The following is a 12,892-nucleotide window of genomic DNA, read 5'->3' as shown; positions in this document are numbered from 1 at the left end:
CAAACAGAAATCAGTCTGGGTGGTGAGTGAGTGCTCTCCATCAGAAAATCTTTATTTTAACACAGGTCAGGAAATAGCATGCAGTCATACATAATAGGTTAATCACGAAGTACCCTTTCTTACATAGACTACATCGCCTTGAGAACATGAATATCGCCTGCCCCCAGCCAACCCCACACCCCCTCAGTCTCTGGTTGACTCTTCATAGACCAGCGCAGCATCCAGGGGCGGAGTCTTCATGTTGTAGGATCCTATGGCCGCCTTACTTACCACTGCACACAAGTCCTGCTCACACCACCTGTAACACACACACACAGTCACAGATACACACATTTACTGTTAGAACTATTAGCCTACAAGTAGTAAGGACTAGGGCAGGGCTCTCCAACCCTGTTCCTGGAGAACTACCATCCTGTAGGTTTTTCACTCCAATCCTAATCTAGCTCACCCGATTCTAATAATTAGCTGGAGTGAAATCCTAGAGGGTAGCTTTCCAGGAACAGGGTTGGAGAGCCCTGGACTATGGACTAGTTGTGGGGACGGATGCGTGTTTACCGCAGAGCAGCATAGGCATCAGATTGAGAGGCTCCCTCCCATGAGGCGTGGTCAATGAGCAGAGCCCCTGAAACACACACACACACACAACATCCTCAGGGCAAGCCAACTCTGGCAATGGTTAACTGAGAAAGGTGACGGGCTATACAGTAAGTGTTACTCCTGTTATACCAATGCTCAGTCAAATCGAATTGTATTTGGCACATGCGCCAAAAACAACAGGTGTAAACTTTACCGTGAAATGCTTGCTTACGGGCCCTTCTCAATGATGTAGAGTAAAAAATATCAAATAAAAAGTGTGTAGTACCCATATAAATGCGTGCCAAACTGTATGCCAGGTCTCGTGCTGCCAGCTCCATAAAGCCAGGTGGTTTGAGAGCAGCGGCCTGCAGGAACTCTCTCAGACCAGAGAGAGCGCTGTCTACTGATCTCACAGCCACAGACAGGGAGGGGAGGGAGGCTGCTGCTAGCAGGGACTGGGAAATGAGTGGGAGGGAGAGACGCAGATAGAGGGAGAAAGTCTGAATTTGTATAGCAATCAGAGGTTGTAGGGTTTTTTTCTTTTTTTAATAGTAACAGTCTTTCATGCCTGCCATTCAATGTTGGTGCAAGGAGTATGATGCTAGATAAAGGAAACTAACTAAATATCCCAAATGTAAATCTTAACTGTCTAAGTCTATCAACAAAAACTAAGCTCAGTAAAAATATATACAGTACCAGTCAAAAGTTTGGATACACCTACTCATTCAAAAGTTTCTCTTTATTTTTAGTATTTCCTACATAGAATAATAGTGAAGACATCAAAACTATGAAATAACACATATGGAATCATGTAGTAACCAAAAAAGTGTTAAACAAATCAAAATATATTTTATATTTGTGATTATTCAAAGTAGCCACCCTTTGCCTTGATGACAGCTTTGCACACTCTTGGCATTTTCTCAACCAGCTTCATGAGGTAGTCACCTGCAATGCCTGCAATTAACAGGAGTGCCTTGTTAAAAGTTAATTTGTGGAATTTCTTTCCTTCTTAATGCATTTGAGCCAATCAGTTGTGTTGTGACAAGGTAGGGGTGGTATACAGAAGATTGCCCAATTTGGTAAAAGACCAAGTCCATATTATGGCATGAACAGCTCAAATAAGCAAAGAAAAACGACAGTCCATCATTACTTTAAGACATGAAGGTCAGTCAATCGGGAAAATTTCAAGAACTTTGAAAGTTTCTTCTAGTGCAGTCGCAAAAACCATCAAGCGCTATGATGAAACTGGCTCTCATGAGGACCGCCACAGGAAAGGAAGACCCAGAGTTACCTCTGCTGCAGAGGATAAGTTCATTAGAGTTACCAACCTCAGAAATTGCAGCCCAAATAAATGCTTCAGAGTTCACATATTAGACACATCAACATCAACTGTTCAGAGGAGACTGCGTGAATCGGGCCTTCATGGTCAAATTGCTTCAAATAAAACACTTCTAAAGGACACCAGTAATAAGAAAATACTTTCTTGGGCCAAGAAACACGAGCAATGGACATTAGACCAGTTGAAATCTGTCCTTTGGTCTGATGAGTCCAAATTTGAGATTTTTGGTTCCAACTGCTGTGTCTTTGTGAGACGCAGAGTAGGTGAACGGATGATCTCCGCATGTGTGGTTCCCACCATGAAGCATGGAGGAGGTGGTGTGGGGGTGCTTTGATGGTGACACTGTCAGTGATTTATTTAGAATTCAATGCACAATTAACCAGCGTGGCTATCACAGCATTCTGCAGCGATACGCCATCCCATCTGGTTTGTGCTTAATGGGACTATCATTTGTTTTTCAACCTGACAATGACCCAACAAACCTCCAGCCTGTGTTAGGGCTATTTGATCAAGAAGGAGAGTGATGGTGTGCTGCATCAGATGACCTGTCCTCCACAATCACCCGACCTCAACCCAATTGAGATGGTTTGGGATGAGTTGGACCGCAGAGTGAAGGAAAAACAGCCAACAAGTGCTCAGCATATGTGGGAAATCCTACAAGATGGTTAGAAAAGCATTCCAGGTGAAGCTAGTTGAGAGAATGCCAAGAGTGTGCAAAGCTGTCATCAAGGAAAAGGGTGGCTATTTGATGAAACTCAAAAATAAAATATATTTTGATTTGTTTAACCCAGTGGTTCTTAACCTGGGTTCGATCGAACCCCAGGGGTTCGGTAAGTCAGTCTCAGGGGTTCGGCGGAGGTCAAGACACACACCCGACTCATATGATTCGTGATGACACGCCCCGCTTGGCCATCATTGGCTGCAGGTGATCACGCAACATCGCTTGGCCTATCTGTGCTGCAGGGAATTTGGCGCGCTCAGTAGTCGAATTGTGACTGTCGTGATACTAACTATGTCGAGCAAAAAAAGAAAGTGGTCGGACGAATATGTACAATATGTACATGTATAACGGATTGTGATGAGAGTCAGCGTCCTAACTGCATGATTTGCAATGCCAAGTTGAGCAATTCTAGTCTAGCACCGGCAAAACTAAGAGAACACTTCCTTAAGCTGCATGGAGATGGACAATACAAGAACACAACGCTCGCTGAATTCAAGGTGAAGAGAGCCATTTTTCCAATTAAGAAGGGTTCGGTGAATGCGCATATGAAACTGGTGGGGGTCAGTACATCCAACAAGGTTAAGAACCACTGGTTTAACACTTTTTTGGTTACTACATGATTCCATATGTGTTATTTCATAGTTTTGATGTCTTCACTATTACTCTACAATGTAGAAAATAGGGAAAAATGCTGGAAAATGCTGTCATACACGTCGATCCAGAGCATCCCAAACATACTCAATGGGTAACATGTCTGGAGATTATACAGGCCATGGAATAACTGGGACATTTACAGCTTCCAGGAATTGTGACATGGGGCTGTGCATTATCATGCTGAAACATGAGGTGATGGTAGTGGATGAATGGCACAACAATGGGCCTCAGGATCTCGTCACGGTATCGCTATGCATTCAAATTATCATCAATAAAATGCAATTGTGTTCGTTGTCCGTAGTTTATGCCTGCCCATACCATAATCCCAACATGGGGCACTCTGTTCACAATGTTGACATCAGCAAACGCTTGCCCTCACAATGTCATACACGCCGTCAGCCATCTGCCCTGTACAGTTGAAACCATGATTAATCCGTGAAGAGCACATTTCTCCAGCGTGCCAGTGGCCATCGAAGGTGAGCATTTGCCCACTGAAGTCGGTTATGACGCCGAACTGCAGTGAGGTCAAGACCCTGGTGAGGACGACGTACACGCAGATGAGCTTCCCTCAGACGGTTTCTGACAGTTTGTGCAGAAATTCTTTAGTTGTGCAAACTCACAGTTTCATCAGCTGTCTGAGTGGCTGTCTCAGACGATCCCGCAAGTGAAGAAGCCCGATGTGGAGGTCCTGGGCTGGCGTGGTTACACGTGGTCTGCGGTTGTGAGGCCAAATTCTTGGAAAAAACGTTGGAGGAAGCTTATGGTAGAGAATTCTTATGAACATTCAATTCTCTGGCAAGAGCTCTGGTGGACATTCCTGCAGTCAGCATGCCAATTGCACGCTCCCTCAAAACTTGAGGCATCTGTGGCATTGTGTTGTGTGACAAAACTGTACATTTTAGAGTGGCCTTTTATTGTCCCCAGCACAAAGTGCACCTGTGTAATGATAATGCTGTTTAACCAGCTTCTTGATATGTCACACCTGTCAGGTGGATGGATTATCTTGGCAAAGGAGAAATTCTCACTAACAGGGATGTAAACAACATTTGAGAGAAATAAGCTTTGTGTGACTATGGAACATTTCTCAGATCTTTTATTTCAGCTCATGAAACAGGGGACCAACACTTCACATGCTGTGTTTATATTTCTGTTCAGTGTAATCAGAATAATAAAAAAACTGTCAGGTTAAGCTAGAGATATTTGGTTTTGCATTGGATGCATCTCAATCCACCACTTCCACCGATGTCGTACTTCCTCGTGAAAGGTGAAAGGTGACAGAGCTAGAGCTGTGTTTGTCAGAACATGAGACATCCCAAAAATCTCACAAAATGGTCTGTTACGTCCCAACAGTTTGGGCTACACACTAACATGTTGGTGGTTCTGCTCTAGGATGCCTACAGGCCTGAAGATCCCCGGTACCAGTTGGAAAAATGAATGGAAGTATATATGGAGACTGTTTAGTGCCAAAAATAAGGGGTTAAATACATGTTTCCTGACCTTTCTTATATCTCTCACATATAGGACAGACACTTCAGAACAAACTTCCTTTTGATATCTGTTGTTCCATGTAGTGAATCTGTTATTCAATGCTTTTGTATGGGCTAATAGCAGTAAGGCCAAATAAAAATGTTCATCATATAATAATTATAATTTTTTTATACTTCAATAGGCTTTAAAATTCAAAATCAAATAGCTAAATGATCCTTGGTATGACCTTCTTAAAACAATTCCATATAGCTTAGTTGAACCCCCCCCCCCCCCCCCCCCCCCAACCTAGACAAGGCTTAGTCAGTAGAGGGTTAAGGGACCCTGACCTGAGTGTGTGTGAAGTAGGCCTGCAGTACGAGGCCTGAGCTCCGAGAGACGCAGCGCAGAACATCCAGAGACAGAACATTAGTGGTCCCCTCCCAGATACTCAACACCTAGAAATAGAGAGTGAGAGAGAAGAGGTACTGTCAGGTCTGCTTTACCGAATAGGAGCGAAGGGCATGTGACCTGGGCAGGGCTCTAAAATGAGCACTGTGTGACTAGGAAAAAGATTTTAATTTTAAGGCTACGCTGTACCGTTGTTAACGAGTGCCCTAGAGAAAAAAAGTGTGCAGATTTGATAGCGTCTTGGTTGCACCATTACTACAGTGAAAACGGCTTGCTTGTAGCCCAACCAGGTCAAAAGATCTGACCCATATTACCTGAATTGCCAGGACCGCATTTTACATTCATAAACCATGTTGTGGGCAGTTCAAAAACTACTTGCGCGTGGTTAACCATTTGTTTGCACTTTGTTGAGTCAGGTTATCTCAAAGGGTTAGCTAGCTAACAACCTGGTAACATGACCAGTATATCCAAACATTTTGGGGCACAGAAAGAAAGGAGATAGCTTCTTCAGGAGATCAATGATCATAGCAATGAATGAATGACAAATCTCTTGCATGTCATCATCACAAACCTGACTTTTTTAAAGAGACAGTGTACAATTTTCTATGTACTCCATATCATTAGGAAAACAGTGCTTTTACACAATGTAGAAACCTAATATTCCACAAATGACTTTTTAATTTCAAGGACAGGTATTCGTATCAACATCTTAGCTTAACTAATGTCTTTATAGTGTTAAATATTAGTTTATCGGGCACAACATGTGCTTCAAAAGTAGATTGAATTCATATAATCCCAATACAGTTTATATCTCAATAAAAAAAAAATATATTTTCTGTGGCTCCTACATTTTGCACAATTTTCTCTCAGCCTCATGGCACAAGGTGAACAATGGCATGAGATGAGCTATGAAACAATATCGTTTTTCTCTCTGACCCATGGCAAAATGTGTTGAATTGCAGAAAATTTGCACCCTGGAGGTCAGGGCCCCAAATGCAGTAGTCTGGACCTGGGTACTTTTGCACTACAAGTATTGCCACTCAATTGTTGTTGTTAAGTAACAGACTGAAAGTAACAAACTACTTCATCCATTAACAGCAACATAACTTTACTCCATTACATAACACAAAGTAAGTTTGTGTACATCATGTGACTACCTACCTGAGCATCCCTGAGCATTGCAGGTAGTCCCGTGTCCTCGATGTAGCCCTGCCCCCCGAAACTCTCCAGCCCCTCGGAAATCACAGCAATCGCCTGAGACACACAGGGATGGCACACACACACACACACATCCTGCATCACCTCACACACATCTCTAATGCCTTTATACAACAACAAAAATGATTAAATACACACACCAGTTTTTCACTGCCATCTGCCAGTATTAACCAATGTCTATGTACTGTTTTCTGGTGTAATGTAATTGGCTACCTGTTTGTCGACAAAAACAGAGTGTGTATGTCTGTGCGTACCTGTTTGCCAGTGTAGAGTTTAGCCACAGGTGTGAGCAGGCGAAGGAGGTGAGTCTCCAGCTGGGAGGCGTGGCCTGTCTCCTCTCGGCCAATCAGACGACAGACCTCCATCACCAGCAGGAACGCTCCTCGAGTCTCCACCTATAGGGGGAAGGTATTGAGGGGAGGGAGGGAAGAAGAGAAAAAGAGAGCTGAGGTGTGTGAAGACAAGCTGAAGACAAGTGGTAGGTTTAGGGGTTATAGTAGGGTATTCTATTTTACAACTTTATTTTCAGCTGACCTCCATCCTAGCGAGGGTCTGCATGTGAAGGGGGTGGTCTCTTAGGAGCTTTCCAAAGGCAGAGCGACGTGTGGCGTAGTCACGAGCCAGCTGGAGTACCCTGCACACACCCACACACCATCAATACACACCCTTGGCCATCATTACGGCAGTGGGTAGTAGTGAATAGATGTCCTACCTCCTCATACCAGCCACAGCAGACACGCTGTTATGGATACGAGACACAGTCAGCATGTTGGCTATACACGCCACACCTCTCCCCTCTTCTGACAGCTGAGAAAGAAGGGAGGAATGTTAGTGTCTGTGAGTGTGAGAGAGAGAAAGAGAGAGAGAGAGAGAGAGAGAGAATCTGACCCTGTGAGCAGGCAGGCCGTCCAGCAGCAGCTCGGCAGTGGGCATCTGTCTGGTTCCCAGTTTGTCCTTCAGTCTTTGGACCTCGATGCCCTGAACCATCCCCTGCTCATCACGCACTGCAGCATAGAACATAGACAGACCTCTACTGCCCTGAGACAGACACACACACACACACCAGTTAGGAAGAGGAAGACAGACGTGGGGGGGGGGGGGGGGGGTCAGAGAATCAGGAGTGAGGAGGTCAAGTAAGGTGAGGGGTCAGGGATCTGGTGTTAGTATGAGCAGAAGAGTAAGGAGTAAAGAATTGAAAAAATGAGGGCTGATGAACATTAAGTGGTACCGATGTGGTCTGTCCGTCTACGTCTGTGACTCTGGCCAGTGTGAGAGTCATGTCTGCATCTGTAGCCGAGGTGAACCACTTGAAACCTGACAGTCTATATGTACCATCACTCTGAGGCAACGCTACGGTCTCTGTGCCATTGCCTAGACACACACACACACACACACACACACAAATAACATTATCATCAGTAGGCATGGAACCTATCATCATCTAATACAGTGTATGTAACCAACCAGAGAGAATACAGACACACTGACCTACATCAGATCCGCCCCTGCGTTCAGTCATCCACTGTCCAGACGTCCAGAAGTGCTCAGGGTCACGAGAGGTCAGGCGGCTGAAGGCGTCCGCTACTGGCCATGACACACCTAGAGACTAGGCATGCACACACAGACAAGTTTATGAATCAGAATATCACAAGTTGTAGTGGTTTTGTGTTTGTGTGGGTAACACAAATCAACAAATCATCAATTCCAACATGAGCAGTGATAACCATTAAAGTTAATTCAGACAGACAGACAGACACACACAAACAAACATACACACACCTGTATAACCTTGGCAGCTCCATCAGTCATAGCCAGAGGACAGGTGTAGAGACCAGAGGAGGGAGAGTACAGATACAGCTTACACATCTGGTACACACGACTGGAACACACACACACACACTTTATATTAGTACTAAACTCAGCAAAAAAAGAAACGTCCCTTTTTCAGGACCCTGTCTTTCAAAGATAATTCGTAAAAATCCAAATAACTTCACATATCTTCATTGTATAGGGTTTAAAACACTGTTTCCCATGCTTCCCATGCTCAATGAACCATAAACAATTAATGAACATGCACCTGGGGAACGGTTGTTAAGACACTAACAGCTTACAGATGGTAGGCAATTAAGGTCACAGTTATGAAAACTTAGGACACTAAAGAGGCCTTTCTACTGACTCTGAAAAACACCAAAGAAAGGTGTCCAGGGTCCCTGCTCATCTGCGTGAACGTGCCTTAGGCATGCTGCAAGGAGGCATGAGGACTGCAGATGTGGCCAGGGCAATAAATTGCAATGTCCGTACTGTGAGACGCCTAACACAGCGCTACATGGAGACAGGACGGACAGCTGACCGTCCTCGCAGTGGCAGACCACGTGTAACAACACCTGCACAGGATCGGTACATCCGAACATCACACCTGCGGGACAGGTACAGGATGGCAACAACAACTGCCCGAGTTACACCAGCAACGCACAATCCCTCCATCAGTGCTCAGACTGTCCGCAATAGGCTGAGAGAGGCTGGACTGAGGGCTTGTAGGCCTGTTGTAAGGCAGGTCCTCACCAGACATTACCGGCAACAACATCGCCTATGGGTACAAACCCACCATTGCTGGACCAGACAGGACTGGCAAAAAGTGCTCTTCACTGACGAGTCGCGGTTTTGTCTCACCAGGGGTGATGGTCGGATTTGCGTTTATCATCGAAGGAATGAGCGTTACACCGAGGCCTGTACTCTGGAGCGGGATCGATTTGGACGTGGAGGGTCTATCATGGTCTGGGGCGGTGTGTCACAGCATCATCGGACTGAGCTTGTTGTTATTGCAGGCAATCTCAACGCTGTGCATTACAGGAAAGACATCCTCATCCCTCATGTGGTACCCTTCTTGCAGGCTCATCCAGACATGACCCTCCAGCATGACAATGCCACCAGCCATACTGCTCGTTCTGTGTGTGATTTCCTGCAAGACAGGAATGTCAGTGTTCTGCCATGGCCAGTGAAAAGCCCGGATCTCAATCCCATTGAGCATGTCTGGGACCTGTTGGATCGGAGGGTGAGGGCTAGGGCCATTCCCCCCAGAAATGTCTGGGAACTTGCAGGTGCCTCGGTGGAAGAGCGGGGTAACATCTCACAGCAAGAACTGGCAAATCTGGTGCAGTCCATGAGGAGGAGATGCACTGCAGTACTTAATGCAGCTGGTGGCCACACCATTTACATTTACATTTAAGTCATTTAGCAGACGCTCTTATCCAGAGCGACTTACAAATTGGTGCATTCACTTATAATATCCAGTAGAACAACCACTTTACAATAGTGCATCAGATACTGACTGTTACTTTTGATTTTCACCCCCCCTTTGTTCAGGGACACATTATTCCATTTCTGTTAGTTACATGTCTGTGGAACTTGTTCAGTTTATGTCTGTTGTTGAATCTTGTTATGTTCATAGAAATATTTACACATGTTAAGTTTGCTGAAAATAAACGCAGTTGACAGTGAGAGGACGTTTCTTTTTTTGCTGAGTTTATATTTAACCTTAGCTGACACATACTATCGGTGTATGAAATTTGAATAATGGCAAGTCACAAAATGCCAATGAGTTGTTTCTGAGATTACTGTCACTTGTGATGTTTTTATGTTCGCTGCGTGTTTGTCAGGTGAGTGTATATGTATTAGGGTTTAGGTAAGGATTCAGTGTGTGTTTGTCAGGTGAGTGTATATGTATTAGGGTTTAGGTAAGGATTCAGTGTGTGTTCGTCTGGTGAGTGTATATGTATTAGGGTTTAGGTAAGGATTCATTGTGTGTTTGTCAGGTTAGTGTATATGTATTAGGGTTTAGGTAAGGATTCAGTGTGTGTTTGTCAGGTGAGTGTATATGTATTAGGGTTTAGGTAAGGATTCAGTGTGTGTTTGTCAGGTGAGTGTATATGTATTAGGGTTTAGGTAAGGATTCAGTGTGTGTTTGTCAGGTGAGTGTATATGTATTAGGGTTTAGGTAAGGATTCAGTGTGTATGGTTCAGGTGTGTGTCTACCACCTCCACTCCCCGTAGCTCCTCTCGTATCCAATGGCAACCAGCCCCTCCTGTGCTGATAGGTCCTTCATGCGTTGCCAGGCAGGGGAAGTGACAATGCGGTCAACACGGCAACCCCAGGGGTCATAGGTCACCAACCGAGGGGGTGTGACCTCACACTCCCGACCCCACCCATCCACCTCACGCACCAATCGCTCCCCAAACACATGCAGGTCGGAATACACTGCCTGGGAACACACATACCATCATCATCGTCAGTGACTAACAGATAAAACATCATCGTCATAGTTTCAATCCATTCTGAAACATTATGGCATACACAGTACACACACACCTCACTGGGCAGGTGTCTCCTCAGGTATCCCTGTAGCAGAGCGTCCTCCAGGAAAGGGTTCTTCAGCATTGGCCTCTCCTGGAAGAACCCTCCAATCCCGGCCCGGGAGAACTCTGCCTGCCCCTCTGCTCCGGGGACATCTTGGGGAGGCCGAACCAGGACCTTCTGAACCGTGCTCACAGAACTGCTGCGTGACAGCGGCCGATACAATCCGGTACACACCCGGTAACTGTGTCTAGCGACCTGTCGGTTCACAGCCATCATCCAGGAGCTCAGCCGTCACGCCACTGGCCTGAATATGATACAAAGTAAACTGATTTCTTCAAAACAGCAGCTGCATTTCTTTAGTTACATTAAAGGCCTACTCCTTGATTTGAAAAATAACAAACACCAGCCGTCACTTCTATAAAGCTAGCTAGACATTATAAGTGATATTCACCAAGAATCAATAGATTTTTTAAATATATATATATATATATATATATATATATATATATATATATATATATATATATATATATACACACACACACATACATATATATATATATATATATTTAAAAAATGCATTTAAATGATCATATATAAACAATTCATTTAAATGATCATAAATATCTGTAAATATCAGTGGGCCTTTAATAAGAAATCACACGCATTTGCGGTAGGAAATATTATGGACTGCAGCTTTAATAATAGTCTACAAAAACGAATGAATGAAATTAACAGTCAACACCTCATGTCATGTGTGGTCAAACATTATTTCAACATTTAGTTTAGTAATTCGAATTAAAAAAACGCTAAAAAACATTATGCAATGCCAACGTGTGATCAGCTTGTGACTCAAAAGTGTGTCAAAGTTCAGACACTGTAGCAACGGAGCAATCTATGCTGCACGGTAGTCTACCAATGGTTGTCAAACGTTTACAAAATATGTGGTTAGGAAAGCTTGAAGGAAAATGAATAAATATGCCTTACTTAACAATCCCTTCTGAAATTTTGTTTTTACACACCGTTCAGACTTCAACGAATCCCCTCCTACTTTTCTTCAAAATAATGGAGCAACCTCTGGTCTCGTTATAAGTCTATCAACCTTCAAAATAAAAGTCTGGAACATCAGACTAGACAGCTGCTTTTCAGAAGATACACATAGCTTCTACAATGAAATAAATGACAACCCTATAGTAAAGATCTAGAACTCTCAGCTGAAAAACATCATATTCAGTGAAATACAAAGAATAACCAAAAACCAATAACCATGCATGCATGTGACCAACTCAGTGGCCTTGTGGTCAGTGTCCACCCTGAGATTGGAAGGTTGTGTGACCAACTCAGTGGCCTTGTGGTCAGTGTCCACCCTGAGATTGGAAGGTTGTGTGACCAACTCAGTGGCCTTGTGGTCAGTGTCCACCCTGAGATTGGAAGGTTGTGTGCTTGATCCCTGGCCGAGTCATACCAGACTGTTAAAATGAGAAAAATAAGAGAGATAAAGAGATTTATTTTTAAATGTATAAATTCGAGGGTAAGGCCGTGATAGACCAGTGTCTTAGGGGTGTACTTGTACATCAAGCTGCCTTACACTATAGGAACAGGAGATAGGCTCCTGCCCTATGAGCTTACTATGCATGTGCGGTACATTATGTTCTATTCTGTGTGATATTTGTAGTAGATTTACCAACTAACCATGCATGTGTGGTACATAATTACTTCTAAATATGCCTTTGTGTAGTTGTTTGGGAACCAAATTGATTATTTCTCCATATAGAGGTAACAAATACTGCATTTTTCCCCCCAATGAGGACACACCAGACAAAATAACGTTCACCTTTTAATAAAATGTTTCCTTGACATGTTAAAAATACTTATAGAAGAAACATGACCACTGAATAATATGAACAAAGAACTATAAACTCAGAATCCAGATAACTTTGAGAACTAAATGAAAACAGTGAACCGTCGGGTCACAATGGCAAGAGGAAACAATTGGGACATAATACGGTTGTACTGAGGAAACGTTATAGATAGTCGTACTGATAAAACCCAGTAAGTACTTCAGTCTTGAGGGCATTGGGAGAACCAAACACCCTCAATAGGCTGGCTGGTAAATCTGACGACTACACTGTCAGAATAGGATAGGGTGGAGAGA

The 12,892-nt window shown here is 43.9% G+C and overlaps 1 protein-coding gene across 2 annotated transcripts; it reads right to left on the bottom strand.

Annotated features, from left to right (window-relative positions):
* Positions 1–31: 31 nt before the first annotated feature.
* Positions 32–11,845, bottom strand: LOC115200229 (acyl-CoA dehydrogenase family member 11). 2 transcript variants are annotated; one of them, XM_029763106.1, is made up of 15 exons: positions 11,760–11,845; positions 10,750–11,041; positions 10,419–10,642; positions 8,163–8,262; positions 7,872–7,989; positions 7,612–7,754; positions 7,272–7,421; positions 7,096–7,190; positions 6,918–7,017; positions 6,638–6,778; positions 6,327–6,419; positions 5,105–5,212; positions 863–1,031; positions 556–622; positions 32–298 (listed from the first exon to the last, which is right to left on the bottom strand). In XM_029763106.1, the coding sequence occupies exons 2-15, from the start codon at positions 11,011–11,013 to the stop codon at positions 184–186; spliced, it is 1,887 nt and encodes a 628-aa protein (XP_029618966.1). In that variant the 5' UTR covers positions 11,014–11,041; positions 11,760–11,845; the 3' UTR covers positions 32–183. The 2 variants fall into 2 exon arrangements, with proteins under 2 accessions (XP_029618966.1, XP_029618965.1); XM_029763105.1 differs by having other exon boundaries at positions 11,725–11,830.
* Positions 11,846–12,892: the final 1,047 nt, after the last annotated feature.

Source organism: Salmo trutta, chromosome 9, assembly GCF_901001165.1.
Source record: "Salmo trutta chromosome 9, fSalTru1.1, whole genome shotgun sequence".
NCBI lineage: Eukaryota > Metazoa > Chordata > Actinopteri > Salmoniformes > Salmonidae > Salmo > Salmo trutta.
This window is presented reverse-complemented; position numbering and strand designations above follow the sequence as displayed.

Excerpts from the sequence above, each read along its gene's own strand:
- LOC115200229 (XM_029763106.1), bottom strand. The coding sequence starts at position 11,013 with ATGATGGCTGTGAACCGACAGGTCGCTAGACACAGTTACCGGGTGTGT. Across the intron at positions 7,990-8,162 it reads GAGCTGCCAAGGTTATACAG|TCTCTAGGTGTGTCATGGCC; the intron begins GTGTGTGTATGT and ends GTGCATGCCTAG. Across the intron at positions 623-862 it reads TTTGGCACGCATTTATATGG|GGGCTCTGCTCATTGACCAC; the intron begins GTACTACACACT and ends TGTGTGTTTCAG.